The sequence below is a fragment of the Rana temporaria genome, chromosome 1 (genome assembly GCF_905171775.1).
Source record: "Rana temporaria chromosome 1, aRanTem1.1, whole genome shotgun sequence".
NCBI lineage: Eukaryota > Metazoa > Chordata > Amphibia > Anura > Ranidae > Rana > Rana temporaria.
The window spans coordinates 592,567,457-592,580,732 of record NC_053489.1 but is presented as its reverse complement, the minus strand read 5'-3'; the positions used below and the strand labels follow the sequence as shown (position 1 = coordinate 592,580,732).

At 45.8% G+C, this 13,276-nt stretch overlaps 1 protein-coding gene across 2 annotated transcripts in view; it reads right to left on the bottom strand.

The window, feature by feature from the left end:
- The window catches only part of ARAP2 (ArfGAP with RhoGAP domain, ankyrin repeat and PH domain 2), a 481,396-nt gene that overhangs the window by 429,290 nt on the left and 38,830 nt on the right, over nt 1-13,276 (bottom strand). For both annotated transcript variants that reach the window (XM_040335148.1, XM_040335150.1), the window contains exon 4: nt 7,272-7,351. In XM_040335148.1, the coding sequence (XP_040191082.1) occupies nt 7,272-7,351 (80 nt within the window). The remainder of the gene's footprint in view (nt 1-7,271; nt 7,352-13,276) is intronic.

The window sequence follows — 13,276 nt, the reverse complement described above, 5'->3', positions numbered from 1 at the left end:
TAATGAGCAGGGCTAGTTGTAGTCATGTGCCCTGTTTAATGCACACTAAAAATCATATAGGTAGATTCAGGTAGGGGCGCGCTAATTTGCGGCGGCGTAGCCTAGCGTGTTTACACTACGCCTCAAGTAAGAGAGGCAAGTACATGATTCTCAAAGCACTTGCCTCCTTACTTAGGGCGGCGTAGTGTAAACGCGGCGGGCGTAAGGGCGCCTAATTCAAATGGGTTAGGGGGGGGGCGTGTTTAATGGTAATGAGGCTTGACCTCACGTTTTTGACGTTTTTTGGCTACTGCGCATGCGCCGGGCGCCTACATTTCCCAGTGTGCATTGCGGCTAAGTACGCCGTACGGGCCTATTGATTTCGACGTGGACGTAAACGACGTAACTCCTGATTCGCGGACGACTTACGCAAACGACGTAAAAAATTCGAACCTCGCGGTGGGAATGGCGGCCATACTTTAACATTGTTATTCCAACTAATAGGTGGAATAACTTTAGGCCTCCTAAGGCCTTACGGAAACGGCGTAAATCGACTGCGGCGGCCCGGCGTACGTTCGTGAATCGGCGTACAAACTAATTTACATAATTTACGACGACCGCAATGGAAGCGCCACCTAGCGGCCTTCCGAAAAATTGCAATCTAAGATAGGACGGCGCAAGCCCTCCTATCTTAGATATGTTTAAGCGTATCTCTGTTTGAGCATACGCTTAAACATACGTTGGCGTAGATTCTGAGTTAGGCCGGCTTATCTACTGATAAGTCGGCCTAACTCTTACTGAATCTACCTAATAGTCTATATTGCCTAATTTATCTCTGGAGTGAACAAGATAGTGTGGCTACATTCCTACATACAGTGGAGCCATGGAGAACAAACTTAGCCACCCTCTAGCAAGAATTTGGATCACAGCAATAATAAAAAGGAAGTTGGAGATTTGGAGGAGGCAGAGATCAATGGAGGGCACTTTTTGAGTTATAAATAAATACAGTACTTGGATATAACTTTTTTTATCTAAGTAGTGTCACTTTAAGAGCTACAGTCCACAGAAGAATTTTGGTACCCCACAAAGCACTGTGTCCTCTGATGTAGGGCGTAGCAGAAAGAACCACCACATTCAGCAGGGAACACATTGTGAGAAACCCAAAAGTGTAAGTGGCTTGATTAGTGTGTCAGGGCTAGGCTGAGCTCTCCTTTGTCAGTGCTCTGGTTGCTCAGATCCACATCGATCCACAGTGGCTCATGTAAAGGTTAATTTAATGCTCTTCAGTCCAGTCCACAGCTAGCCCCTTCTGGCTATTTAAACTGCCTGGCCCATTCATTCAGCGCCCTCGCTCTGGTCACCATATCTAGAGAGTCTCTGCTGTGTACCTGTTGAAGACTTGCCTGGCTGATGTCCCTTCTGGTTCCTGATCCTGTCTGCTGCCTCTGACTGCGCTGATCTCTGGCTTCCTGATTTCCTGGCTTGTTCTGACTACCCAATTTGACTACTGAACTATGCCTATGTTTTGACTACGTTTACTATTTGTACTATTTTTACCACTTTATTAAAAGGTGTGATTTTTTAACTGCATTTTCTGTCTCCGTATGTTTTGTGGTTCCTGACAAAGTGTTTGATTTACATATTCTCCTGGAGGCCATAGCTGTTGAAGAGAGCGAAGTGAGAACGTTGGGGGTTATCCTCAAAAGAGATACTCCGACTTAACTGCTGTTCAGTCTGTGTGTAACTTTGGAAACGATCCTCAAAAGGCTTTTTCCAAAGTTACACAGAAGATCCGGCATGTGTAATTGAATTACACTGCCTAATTTTAGGATGCAGTACCGCATCCGCCGCTGGGGGCATTTCGAGTCGAAATGCCGTTGCTAGTATGCAAATTAGCACTTAAGGCGATCCACAAAGCTTTCTAGCTTCCTTTTTGCGCCGTAAGTGTTATTTTGCAAGTGTAAAATTAGGGCTCGTTTTACAAAGTGTAAAGTTAGTCACACCTTGTAAAGGCCCATTGCAGCGACGGCATTTGGTATGCTTTCCCGAGGGAGAACTCCACGTCAATTTGTAAAAAACAAAACCGGCATGGGTTCCCCCCCAGGAGCATACCAGGCCCTTAGGTCTGGTATGGGTTGTAAGGGGACCCCCCCTACGCCGAAAAATTGACGTAGGGGGTCCCCTACAATCCATACCAGACCCGTATCCAAAGCACGCTACCCGGCCAGCCAGGAAGGGAGTGGGGACGAGCGAGCGCCCCCCCCCCTCCTGAGCCGTGCCAGGCCGCGTGCCCTCAACATGGGGGGGTTGGGTGCTCTGGGGCAGGGGGGCGCACTGCGGGCCCCCCCACCCCAGAGCACCCTGTCCCCATGTTGATGAGGACAGGACCTCTTCCCGACAACCCTTGCCATTGGTTGTCGGGGTATGCGGACGGGGGCTTATCGGAATCTGGGAGTCCCCTTTAATAAGGGGGCCCCCAGATACCGGCCCCCCACCCTAAGTGAATGGATATGGGGTACATCGTACCCCTATCCATTCACCTGGAGGCAAAAAGTAAAAGTTAATAAACACACAACACAAGGCTTTTTAAAATATTTTATTATTCTGCTCCGGACGCCCCCCCTGTCTTCGTTATTAGCTCAATTACCAGGGGGGGCTTCTTCTTCCGCTCTCCGGGGGTCTTCCGCTCTCCGGGGGGGCTTCTCCGGACTCCGGGGGGGCTTCTCCGGACTCCGGGGGGCTTCTTCCATCTTCTCCCCTCTTCCGCTCTTGACTCGGCGAACCCCGGTTCTTCTGCAGCTCTCCGGTGCCTTCTTCTTCAGCGCTGGCTGCCTGCTATGTTTGTGTGTTAGCTCGATTTCAAACAGGCAGCCGGCGCGGTCTTCTGTGGCGTCAGGGTCTTCTGGTCTTCTGTTCTTCCGATGTTGCCTCGTCGCCTGTTGTCGCTGTAATGATGGAAGCGCGCCTTGCATCACATTTATATAGGCATCACCGTCCCATCATGCTCCGGTAGGTACCCACGTGGTGGGTGCCTACCCACGTGCACCCACCACGTGGGTACCTACCGGAGCATGATGGGACGGTGATGCCTATATAAATGGGATGCAAGGCGCGCTTCCATCATTACAGCGACAACAGGCGACGAGGCAACATCGGAAGAACAGAAGACCAGAAGACCCTGACGCCACAGAAGACCGCGCCGGCTGCCTGTTTGAAATCGAGCTAACACACAAACATAGCAGGCAGCCAGCGCTGAAGAAGAAGGCACCGGAGAGCTGCAGAAGAACCGGGGTTCGCCGAGTCAAGAGCGGAAGAGGGGAGAAGATGGAAGAAGCCCCCCGGAGTCCGGAGAAGCCCCCCCGGAGTCCGGAGAAGCCCCCCCGGAGAGCGGAAGACCCCCGGAGAGCGGAGAAGACCCCCGGAGAGCGGAAGAAGAAGCCCCCCCTGGTAATTGAGCTAATAACGAAGACAGGGGGGGCGTCCGGAGCAGAATAATAAAATATTTTAAAAAGCCTTGTGTTGTGTGTTTATTAACTTTTACTTTTTGCCTCCAGGTGAATGGATAGGGGTACGATGTACCCCATATCCATTCACTTAGGGTGGGGGGCCGGTATCTGGGGGCCCCCTTATTAAAGGGGACTCCCAGATTCCGATAAGCCCCCGCCCGCATACCCCGACAACCAATGGCAAGGGTTGTCGGGAAGAGGTCCTGTCCTCATCAACATGGGGACAGGGTGCTCTGGGGTGGGGGGGCCCGCAGTGCGCCCCCCTGCCCCAGAGCACCCAACCCCCCCATGTTGAGGGCACGCGGCCTGGCACGGCTCAGGAGGGGGGGGGGGGCGCTCGCTCGTCCCCACTCCCTTCCTGGCCGGCCGGGTAGCGTGCTTTGGATACGGGTCTGGTATGGATTGTAGGGGGACCCCCTACGTCAATTTTTCGGCGTGGGGGGGTCTCCTTACAACCCATGCCAGACCTAAGGGCCTGGTATGCTCCTGGGGGGGGAACCCATGCCGTTTTTTTCTTTGAAAATGGGCATGGAGTTCTCCCTCAGGAATGCATGCCGCTGTCATTTTTTTTATCCCCGACGCAACTTTAAGCCGTCGCGATCCTCAAAACTCGGCGTAACGTAACTTCGCGCATGCGCAGTACGGCCGGCACGCATGCGCAGTACGGCCGGCGCGGGAGCGCGCCTCATTTAAATGGGACTCGCCCCATTTGAATAGGAACGCCTTGCGCCGGCGGAATTTTAGTTACACAGCCTGAAATTTCTAGATAAGTGCTTTGTGGATCAGGCACTTAGGTAGAAACTTTAAGGCAGTGTAACTTAAATTGGATTTTTTAAGTTACGTCAGGTTTTTGTGGATCTGGCCCGTTGTGCCTGTCAGAGATATACATATACAAGTCTTCTTTTGCAGTCTTCCTTATGCTGATTTTTCTTTTGCAGGAGACAAAATCACTTTAAAGTAAAACTCCATCTTGCCAATCATAAAACTGTTCTGTCTAGGTCAATTGTCAGGACTGTAGCACATTACAGTGATTTAAGTGGTTAACACTTCTGCCTTGCAACACTGGGGTCTATCTGAATGGGATTTATATGTTCCACCTCTGCTCACGTACGTTTTCTGTCATACTGTACTTCAAAGACAATCTGGAAGATGAATCCAGCCTTTTTCAACCGGGGTGTCTTCTGGGTTCTTCAGGGGTGCCTTAGCAAAATGCCTAAAAATTGCCCCAAATTGCCCAAAATTTGTTATCAAGCTGGCGGATAAATGAAGCATGCCTTTTTTTGTTGCACAAAATCACAGGTTTTTATTTTGCAGCAATACAACCTTGGGCAGCATGCAGGCAAGCTGCCAACATCCTAACAACTGATGACATCATAGGTTGATAAGGAGGACGTTGGGTGCTGGAGGACATCTTTGTTTGCTCTTCTCCATCAGCACTGGAGTCATGTTAACTGAGTGGGGGAGGGAAACTAAGGGAGAAGACAAATCCTGTAATGCTATTGAGTACCAGTGGCAAGGTGTATTTGCTTTGTAAGAATAAATTGCCTCTAATGTTGGGTGTACTACATGTGTGGATGCTGCTACAATATGTAAAACTATTAGTTTAGTTTTTTACATTTTAGAATGATGTGCATCAAGACTGCATAATTTTAAAAGGTGACTTCACTGAAAAAAAGGTTGATAAACCATGAATTAACTGATTCCTGTCTAAACTGACAGGAGTCAGAGACCTTAGATTGAAATCTCATTGAAGGCAGGGACTGATGATAATTGTCAACGCAATACAAGTACATCTAAAAAATAGAAATTGCCAAGTCCCACCTGCTACCATTTGTATCGAAACTTGGACTTAAAGCGTTTGTAGAGGTATTTTTGTTTTATTAAAATAACTAACATGTTATACTTACCTGCTCTGTGCATGGCTTTTGCACAGATAGGTCCTGAACCTTTTCTTTTTGGGTCCTCTGCTGGAGCTCTTCTCCATGTGCAACTTAATTTGGTGGAACACCTGTGGGCTTGATCCCTTAACACACGCAGCACAGCAAAGCCCCACCCCCTGCTCTCTGCTCACAGAATTTGTCTGACAGCAGCAAGAGCCAATGGCTCCCACTGATGCCTCTGGGAGCAGAGAGAGAAGAGAGGGCAACTGCAGATGGGTATCAAGAGAGTAATAGGTAAGTATAAAGTGGGGTGAGCGGGCGATACAAACACTCTGACATTTTATACCTTAATGCACGGAATGAATTAAGGTAATAAAATGTCCAGGCTTTAGAATCACTTTAATTCCTACTTTCTGAAGCCACATCTTTTTTGCTGAGCTGGAGAGGCTAACTACTAGAGCAGTTTTCTCAACTGGGGTTCTGCAGTAAAAGGACATAAACTGCCCAAACTCTGTACACCCTGATCTGAAAGCTTTCCTTGGTTGCCGATAAGAGTACAGATAGCAGCAGAGAGTAGAAAGAGCTGGGAGGAGGTGCATGCTGTGCTCTCTCCCTTCTGTCTGTATAGAGAAGGTAAAACAGGAGCTTTCAGATCCGTGTCTAGGGCTTAATACCACCCATATTCCCTCCCCAGACTGCCCCTGTCCTGCCAGAAAGTGTGAGTAGGGGGAGGTAATAAAACCCTGTACAGTCCTGATCTGAGATTGCTGCGTGTTAACTCCTGTTTACAGACAGGAGAGAGGAGCTGGGGGGGGGGGGGGGGGGGTCAGGGGAGAGCACATTGCACACCTCCTCTCGGCTCTCTCCTCTTTGCCGTTGTCTGTAATCCTGTAGTAATGGGATGGGTGTGGTGGGATGAGAGGGTTTTGTGCTAGGAGTGGGGATTTGAAGGGGGGATTTAAAACCTACAGACCACTTATTCTGTCTTACAAACTACATTTTAGGGCTTGTTCACACAAGGTGCAGTGCAGCAACATGTGCAAAATTGCACGTCTTCTTGCATCGTACAAAAATGCACTGCCTTTTCCAGGCGCATGTGCCATAAAATTGAAATTTTAATGGCACCCCCATGCATCTGGAAAATGCACATATGTTGGCACCTTCTAAAATACATGGTACTGCATTTTTTTTTTTTTTGCGTGTTTCACAGGCATGGAGCAGCCCATTAAAAAATGTGACCCACGGGAGTGTGCAAAAAAGCTTGTACGCGCTCAGATGTGCGCACATTCTGCCAGGTGTGCCCTGGGATTGGCGATTCAGTTCGCATGTGTAGCGCTATATAAGTTTTTCACTCACTCAATCGCAATTCTAAAGCGTGTCTTCAATGAAAAAAGGTTGCAAAACACTGTACTAGTGTCCCAATTTTGTAACAAGATAAAAGTGCTAACAAAAGCAGTGAGTTAATCACATGGGCAGGATATAACCTAGCATCATACAAGGAGGCCAAGTTTTATTTTTCTTCTCAGTATGTGCTGGTAGGCAAATGAACAGAAAAGGTAATTTTGATTTGCAATAAGCTACTAAAAAGTCTTATATATCAACTATATATAACTACTTACAGCAAGGATCTTTACAAATATTCTGCAGGGAAACGTTATTAAAAACCCTCAATAAGTAGCGAACACCCAAAAAAAAGACTAAAATGTGACCATAGTTTTACTGTGGGCACATTGAACAGCAAAATTAAAATGAACTATCATTTTATACGTTAATAAAACTTGTTACAAACTTGTTACTTGCAATGTGACATTCAATTTTAATTTCAGGCCAGAGACGACTTTGTTTTTAATGCTATTCTCACATATTCTAGCACCTCATTTGCACTGACATATAAGATATAACGTACCTTTGTGCTCTCTGAATTGCTGAAAAAGAACGTCTCTTCATATGGTGAGATTGGATTACTGCTTTCATCTCCAGATTGCTCTGCATTAATTAAATAAATGAATAAGCACATTCTGAATACAATTCACACACATCAGTGTTTACAAAAAGACAGCGCAAACTTTAATCTTTTTAACCACAAACATCAAGCACAAGACCTGAATGGAATTATAAGCACACACTATGCATTTGAAATAAAGTTATTATTGCTGAGACTGTCCCTCTTTTGCACCCAAATCCATGTGTCAATCTTTCCTACACAGTTGTCTTTCTTTAAATCTGGGTTCACGTCTAAGCCACATGCGGCTCAAAGCAGGGGTCTGGTTAGGGTGACCACATTTCCAAACTGCCATTCAGGGACACCCCCCTCCTTCACAAAAAATTGGCAATTTTATAGTTTTTCAGGACCAGTGATTCTTAAGGTGCAAAAATGAAAATGAACAAATCCTCTAAATATAGTGCCTGGGGGGACCCCTTAGTCTGCCTGTAAAGTGGGGCAAGTGTACCATGTATAGAACATGCTGCAGCAAAAAATGAAATTTAAAAAAAAAAAGTCAAATCACATTTAAATTGACCCACGGTTGCAATTTCTGGCACCCGGCAATTGAAAAAAAAGCAAAAAAAAGCAAAAAAAAAAAACAGTGATGCCCCCCCCCCCCCAGTCCAGACCAGCACCCACAGGCTCTACCCCCACCCAAAAGCATCACGTCCCCATCTTACCCTGGCTAGTGGTTGTGGTGGCATGCAGGCAGGGGGGTTATCGGAATCTGGAAGCCCCCAAAGGACCTTTTTTTTTTTTACTGGCTGCTTTATTTTTTATTTAGCAGGTCCGCGAGAAAGCCCATTGACAGCTGAAGACTCATCAGTTGTTAGGGACGCCGGCTTCCCAGCCCCGCTCTCTCATCGGGTGACTGTGTCAGTTTCATTCCGGGACACTGTATTGTCCTGGAATGAACGTGCCCGGGACAGAACTGCAAAATGCGGGACTGTCCCGGTCAATCCGGGACACGTGGTCACCCTAGGTCTTGTGCGTCCCTGTTCACCGCTTCAGGTCTGTTTTTTGGCTGAATTCGGACCTGAAATGAACCAAAAGAAGCACAGGACCCGATGCAAATTTGCACCGGAGATATGTGAACAGGCTCCATAGAGAGCCAGGCACAATCTACTGCTATTGCGAATTGGATGTCGGGAACCCGCATCCAATACACACTAGTGTGAACCCAGCCTAAAGGAAATCTATGATCACAGCATACACTTTCATTTTATAACATTGACATTGTAATAACAATATAAAGAATAGTTATTACTGACAATTCAATATAATTTCCTTTTGTGTTGCGAGTCCTGCCTGTCTGCTGGCCACCCCTTTCCACAACTTCCTGAATTCCCTGCATGCTTTGCAGCTTCTCCTCTGTTGTGTACTTCCAATTTCTAAAGACTATATATCCCATGATACCTTGATGCCTTCAGGCTGTGCTTCCTGTACCCAGGGTTTTTTTTTCAGGGGGACCTCTGTGGAACTCAGTTCCACCACCTCTGGCTCAGACCCTTGGGTGGGGGGGGGGGGGTTGCCTGGTCATCACAATCACTTGTAAACACAAAAGTCTGGTTCCTGTGTTTACATGTGACAGCTCTGCAATCTGTTTGTAACCCCCCCCGAACTCTGCACTCTGTATGTAATGCAATCCTGGTATTTATGTCCCTTTAAGTCTCTCCTACTGTTCTTGAAATTTGACTGACCACACCCACTATTTGATGTGATTTGGAGGGTGTTTGTGGGTGGAGGGGTTTTGGGGGGTCATGGTTGAGGTCCAGCGCCTATTGTTTAAGAAAAAAAAGCCCTGCCCTTGCCCCCTGCCTCCTGGAACTCCTACTCTCAGTACCTCTGTAGGTCAGAAAGCAGGCTCTCTGACTTCTGTGACACAGCACTGTCTATCAATAAAGCATAATAAAATATGCGTCACAGAAGGAAGTAAATGTGTGGAGAGCTTCACAAAGTAACTTTACAAACTTCAAGATCATTAGAATTAAAAAGAGCAGGCTAGAAATAATTGAAATACAATGTAGAATTAACCACTTCAATACAGGGCATTTTCACTCCCTTCCTGCCCAGGCCAACTTTCAGTGTTCAGCGCTGTAACACTTTGAATGACAATTGCACAGTCATGCAACACTGTACCCAAATTAATTTTCCCCACAAATAGAGCTTTCTTTTGGTGGTATTTGATAACCTCTGCAGTTTTTATTTCTTACGCTATAAACAAAAGAAGGGTGACAAGTTTGAAAAAAAACACAATATTTTTTACTTTTTGCTATAATAAATATATATTTTTTTATGTTTTAGTCAGTTTAGGCCAATATGTATTCTTCTACATATTTTTGGTCCAAAAAATTGCAATATATTGATATTGATTGGTTTGAGCAAAAGTTGTAGCATCTACAAAATAGGGCATAGATTTATGGCATTGTTATTATATTTTTTTTTTTACTAGTAATGGCAGCGTTAAATTGTGATTGTGACATTGCAGCGGACAAATCGGAAAATGTTGACACTATTTTGGGACCATTCACATTTATGCAGCGAACAGTGCTATAAAAATGCATTGATTATTGTATAAATGTCACTGGCAGGGAAGGGGTTAACACTAGTTGGGTGATCAAGGGTTTAAATGTGTTACCTAGGGAGAGATTCTAACTCCTAACTCACAAGTGGAGGAGATCTGTGTTTCTGTACAAACCATCGGTCTCCTTTTATTTTCGGAGAATGTGGATATCTACACTTCAGGACTTCTTTCCTGAACAAGCTATAATGAAGTTAGGGGCTTGCAACAAACAGTAGACTTCAGCTTTGTAGTAGTAGAATAGCTCCCAACTGTCCCTGATTTCGAGGGACTGTCCCTGATTTATAGCAATGTCCCTCTTTCCTTCTCATTTGTCCCTCATTTTGGTCTGATCTATATACCGTATTTATCGGCGTATACCGCGCACTTTTTTGCCCTGAAAATCAGGGCAAAATCGTGGGTGCGCGGTATACGCCAATACCCGCTTTCCCACGCCGAGTTTTGAACACTGCGCCGACCTATACCGAGCGCAGTACACTCGGGTATAGTCGGGCAGTCTCGGCAACTTCCACGCTCACGTCCTGGACGTACAGGACGTCAGCGCAGGTAGCCGAGCATTGCCGATAATACACGAGTGTCATCCAGAAACTTCTCAAGTTCCCTGGATACAGAGAAAGCTATAGACCAGAATGGCAGCAGCTGAACACGCTGAGCAGACCTTACTAGCAGCTTGCAGCTTCATTGAGTGCAGTGAGCAGAATATGTTTTTACTGAAAAAAAAATACAGCACTACTAATTACACACTAAGTACAGTGAGTTCTGATTAGTGTGACATGTTCCATAGAGGTGTGATGAGACTATGGTGATCAGATTTATTTATGTATTCAAAATAGTTATATAAAATTCAAGCAGTGCTTTAAATACATATTGTACATTCACATCAGTCACTGCCCTCAAAGAGCTTACCATTTAAGGTCTATAGCCTACACATACTAAGTAGGCCCATTAACCCACCAGCATGTCTTTGGAGTGTGTAAGGCAACCCATGCAGGCACAGGGAGAACATGCAAACATCAAGCAGGTAGTGCCGTGGTTGGGGTTCAAAACAATGACCCTAGTGCTGCTAGGGGAAATTGCTAACTACGTGTATCGCTACCCCCGAAGGAGCCGCTGATTGTTTTGGGATCGGCGTATTAAGTTACCCGGCAATGTGGCTAGGGGTGATAGCAGTGACCCAAAACAGTGAGCGAATGTCCAGACAATGAATAAAGGGTTTTCCAATGCTTTATTTTCCAGGCCAACATGGCCAACATCAACAATAAGTGGAAAGAGCAGGTTGATAAAGAAAACAGAAGGAGAACCTTGCAGTATCAGGCCTGGAGTAGTTCTCGCTCAATAGAGTACCAAATTATAACAAGTTGCCACTCTTAGCTGGAGTGGCTAAAGTGCCCCCGGACAGACCCCTCTCACAAGCCTGGCAGCCGAAGTGTCACTTAGAATTTTCTGGGAGGAACATGTCTCTCTCACAGACCTGGCTCTAGGGCCTCTGCCACAGGCCAAATACTTTAAGTGAGCTAAGTGGTTAGATGGAGCGAATCCTCCCAGTAGATTTCTGCATAGGTCACCAGATGACAGTAAAGCATACCTGTCAGCATTCCGGTCACCAGATCCCCGATTGGTTCGTTCAAGCCCTGCCGGACAACCTGCCTCCGGGTTCTCCTCGAGCCGACCCCCCAATCGAATGGCACCCAGCCTGGAATCCTCTCAATAGAACCGGGAACCCAGTAAGTCATTGGGGTCCCCTTTTACCTCCGGGTGAGGGTTTGTGTAGCCTGCAATTCTGGCCTGGTGGGCCGCGCTGGCGGGGTCCATGGATGCGCGCACCCTGAAGGTGGATGCCGCACCTGGAACCGGGACCCCGCAAAACTTGTTCAGCACATGACACCTGTCACAGATATACCCCTCCCCAGCATGCCTTGCGAGGGAGAAACTTCTCTAATTGGCTGCTGGGGAAAGTTGCTCTGCCAGAACACCTCTGGTGCCAACTGCTGGCCAGGGATGGTATTGCATCCCTGGAGCACAGACTGACCCAGTGGACGTTTCTGGAGTGACAGAAGTCCCAATTTAGCAAATTGTGAGTGGGAGCAACATAACTCTCCCATTCCCCACTAACTTTAGCGTAGTGCCCGTACTGAAAGTAAGGGGGCGCTACATACTTTTTTGTTTTCATTTTGTGACTACCTCAAGAAATGTTTGGGACTCCATAGGCAGGAAAACTAGAAATAAAAAATAACTATGTTAAAGTGTGTCTTCTGCATATGAAGTATTGATATGTATATGTCTTGAATGTACATATGTTTTACATAAGGATCTTAGCACTTTAAAGGTGCCCAATCCACAGCCTTTTGACATCTATAGTGCAAGCCTTGAGGCTCCTGTGTTTTGGGTCTCTACTCAAGCCAGTGGTGGAAAAAAACCTAGACTAGCTTCTAGAATTTAAGTTATTTGGTTATTTTCTTTCACACTATTTAACCACTTCAATACTGGCGTATTGTCATATGACGTCCACAAGGAGGCTCTGCCATCCTCGGTGGACATTATATGACCTCGGGCTTCCCAGGTACCGATGCATGTGCCTAGCGGCCGCAATGGTGAGTCCCTTGTACATAGGGACACCGATCAGCCACCTCCCCCAGTCAGTCCCCTCCCCCCACAGTTAAAATCACCCATAGGGAACACATTTAACCCCTTGATCGTCCCCTAGTGTTAACCCCTTCCCTGCCAGTCACATTTATACAATAATCAATGCATATGTATAGCACTGTTCGTTGTATAAATGTGAATGGTCCCAAAATAGTGTCAAAAGTGTCCGAACTGTCCGCCACAATATCGCAGTCCTGACAAAAATTGCAGATAACCGCCAATACTAGTAAAAAAAAAAAAATCATAAATCTATCCCATATTTTGTAGGCACTATAACTTTTGCGCAAACCAATCACTATACGCTTTTTTTAGCAACAATATGTAAAATACATATCGGCCTCAACTGAGAATTTTTATTTTTTAAAAAAAAAATTGGGATATTTATTACAGAAAAAAGTAAAAAAATATTGTTTTCTTTTCAAAAATGTCAGTTTTTTTTTTGTTTATAGCGCAAAAAATAAAAACCACAGAGATTATCAAATACCACCTAAAGAAAGCTCTATTTGTGGGAGAAAAAGGACGTAAATTTTGTTTTGGGAGCCCCTTTACTGCCAGTGTAATTTTTACAGTTATCAGTGCATTTTTATAGCACTGGCTGCTGTAAAAATGACATTACCGCCATTACTAGTAATAAAAAAATATTAATAAAAATGCCATAAAACTATCCCCTATTTTGTATAACTTTTGCGCAAACCAATCAATA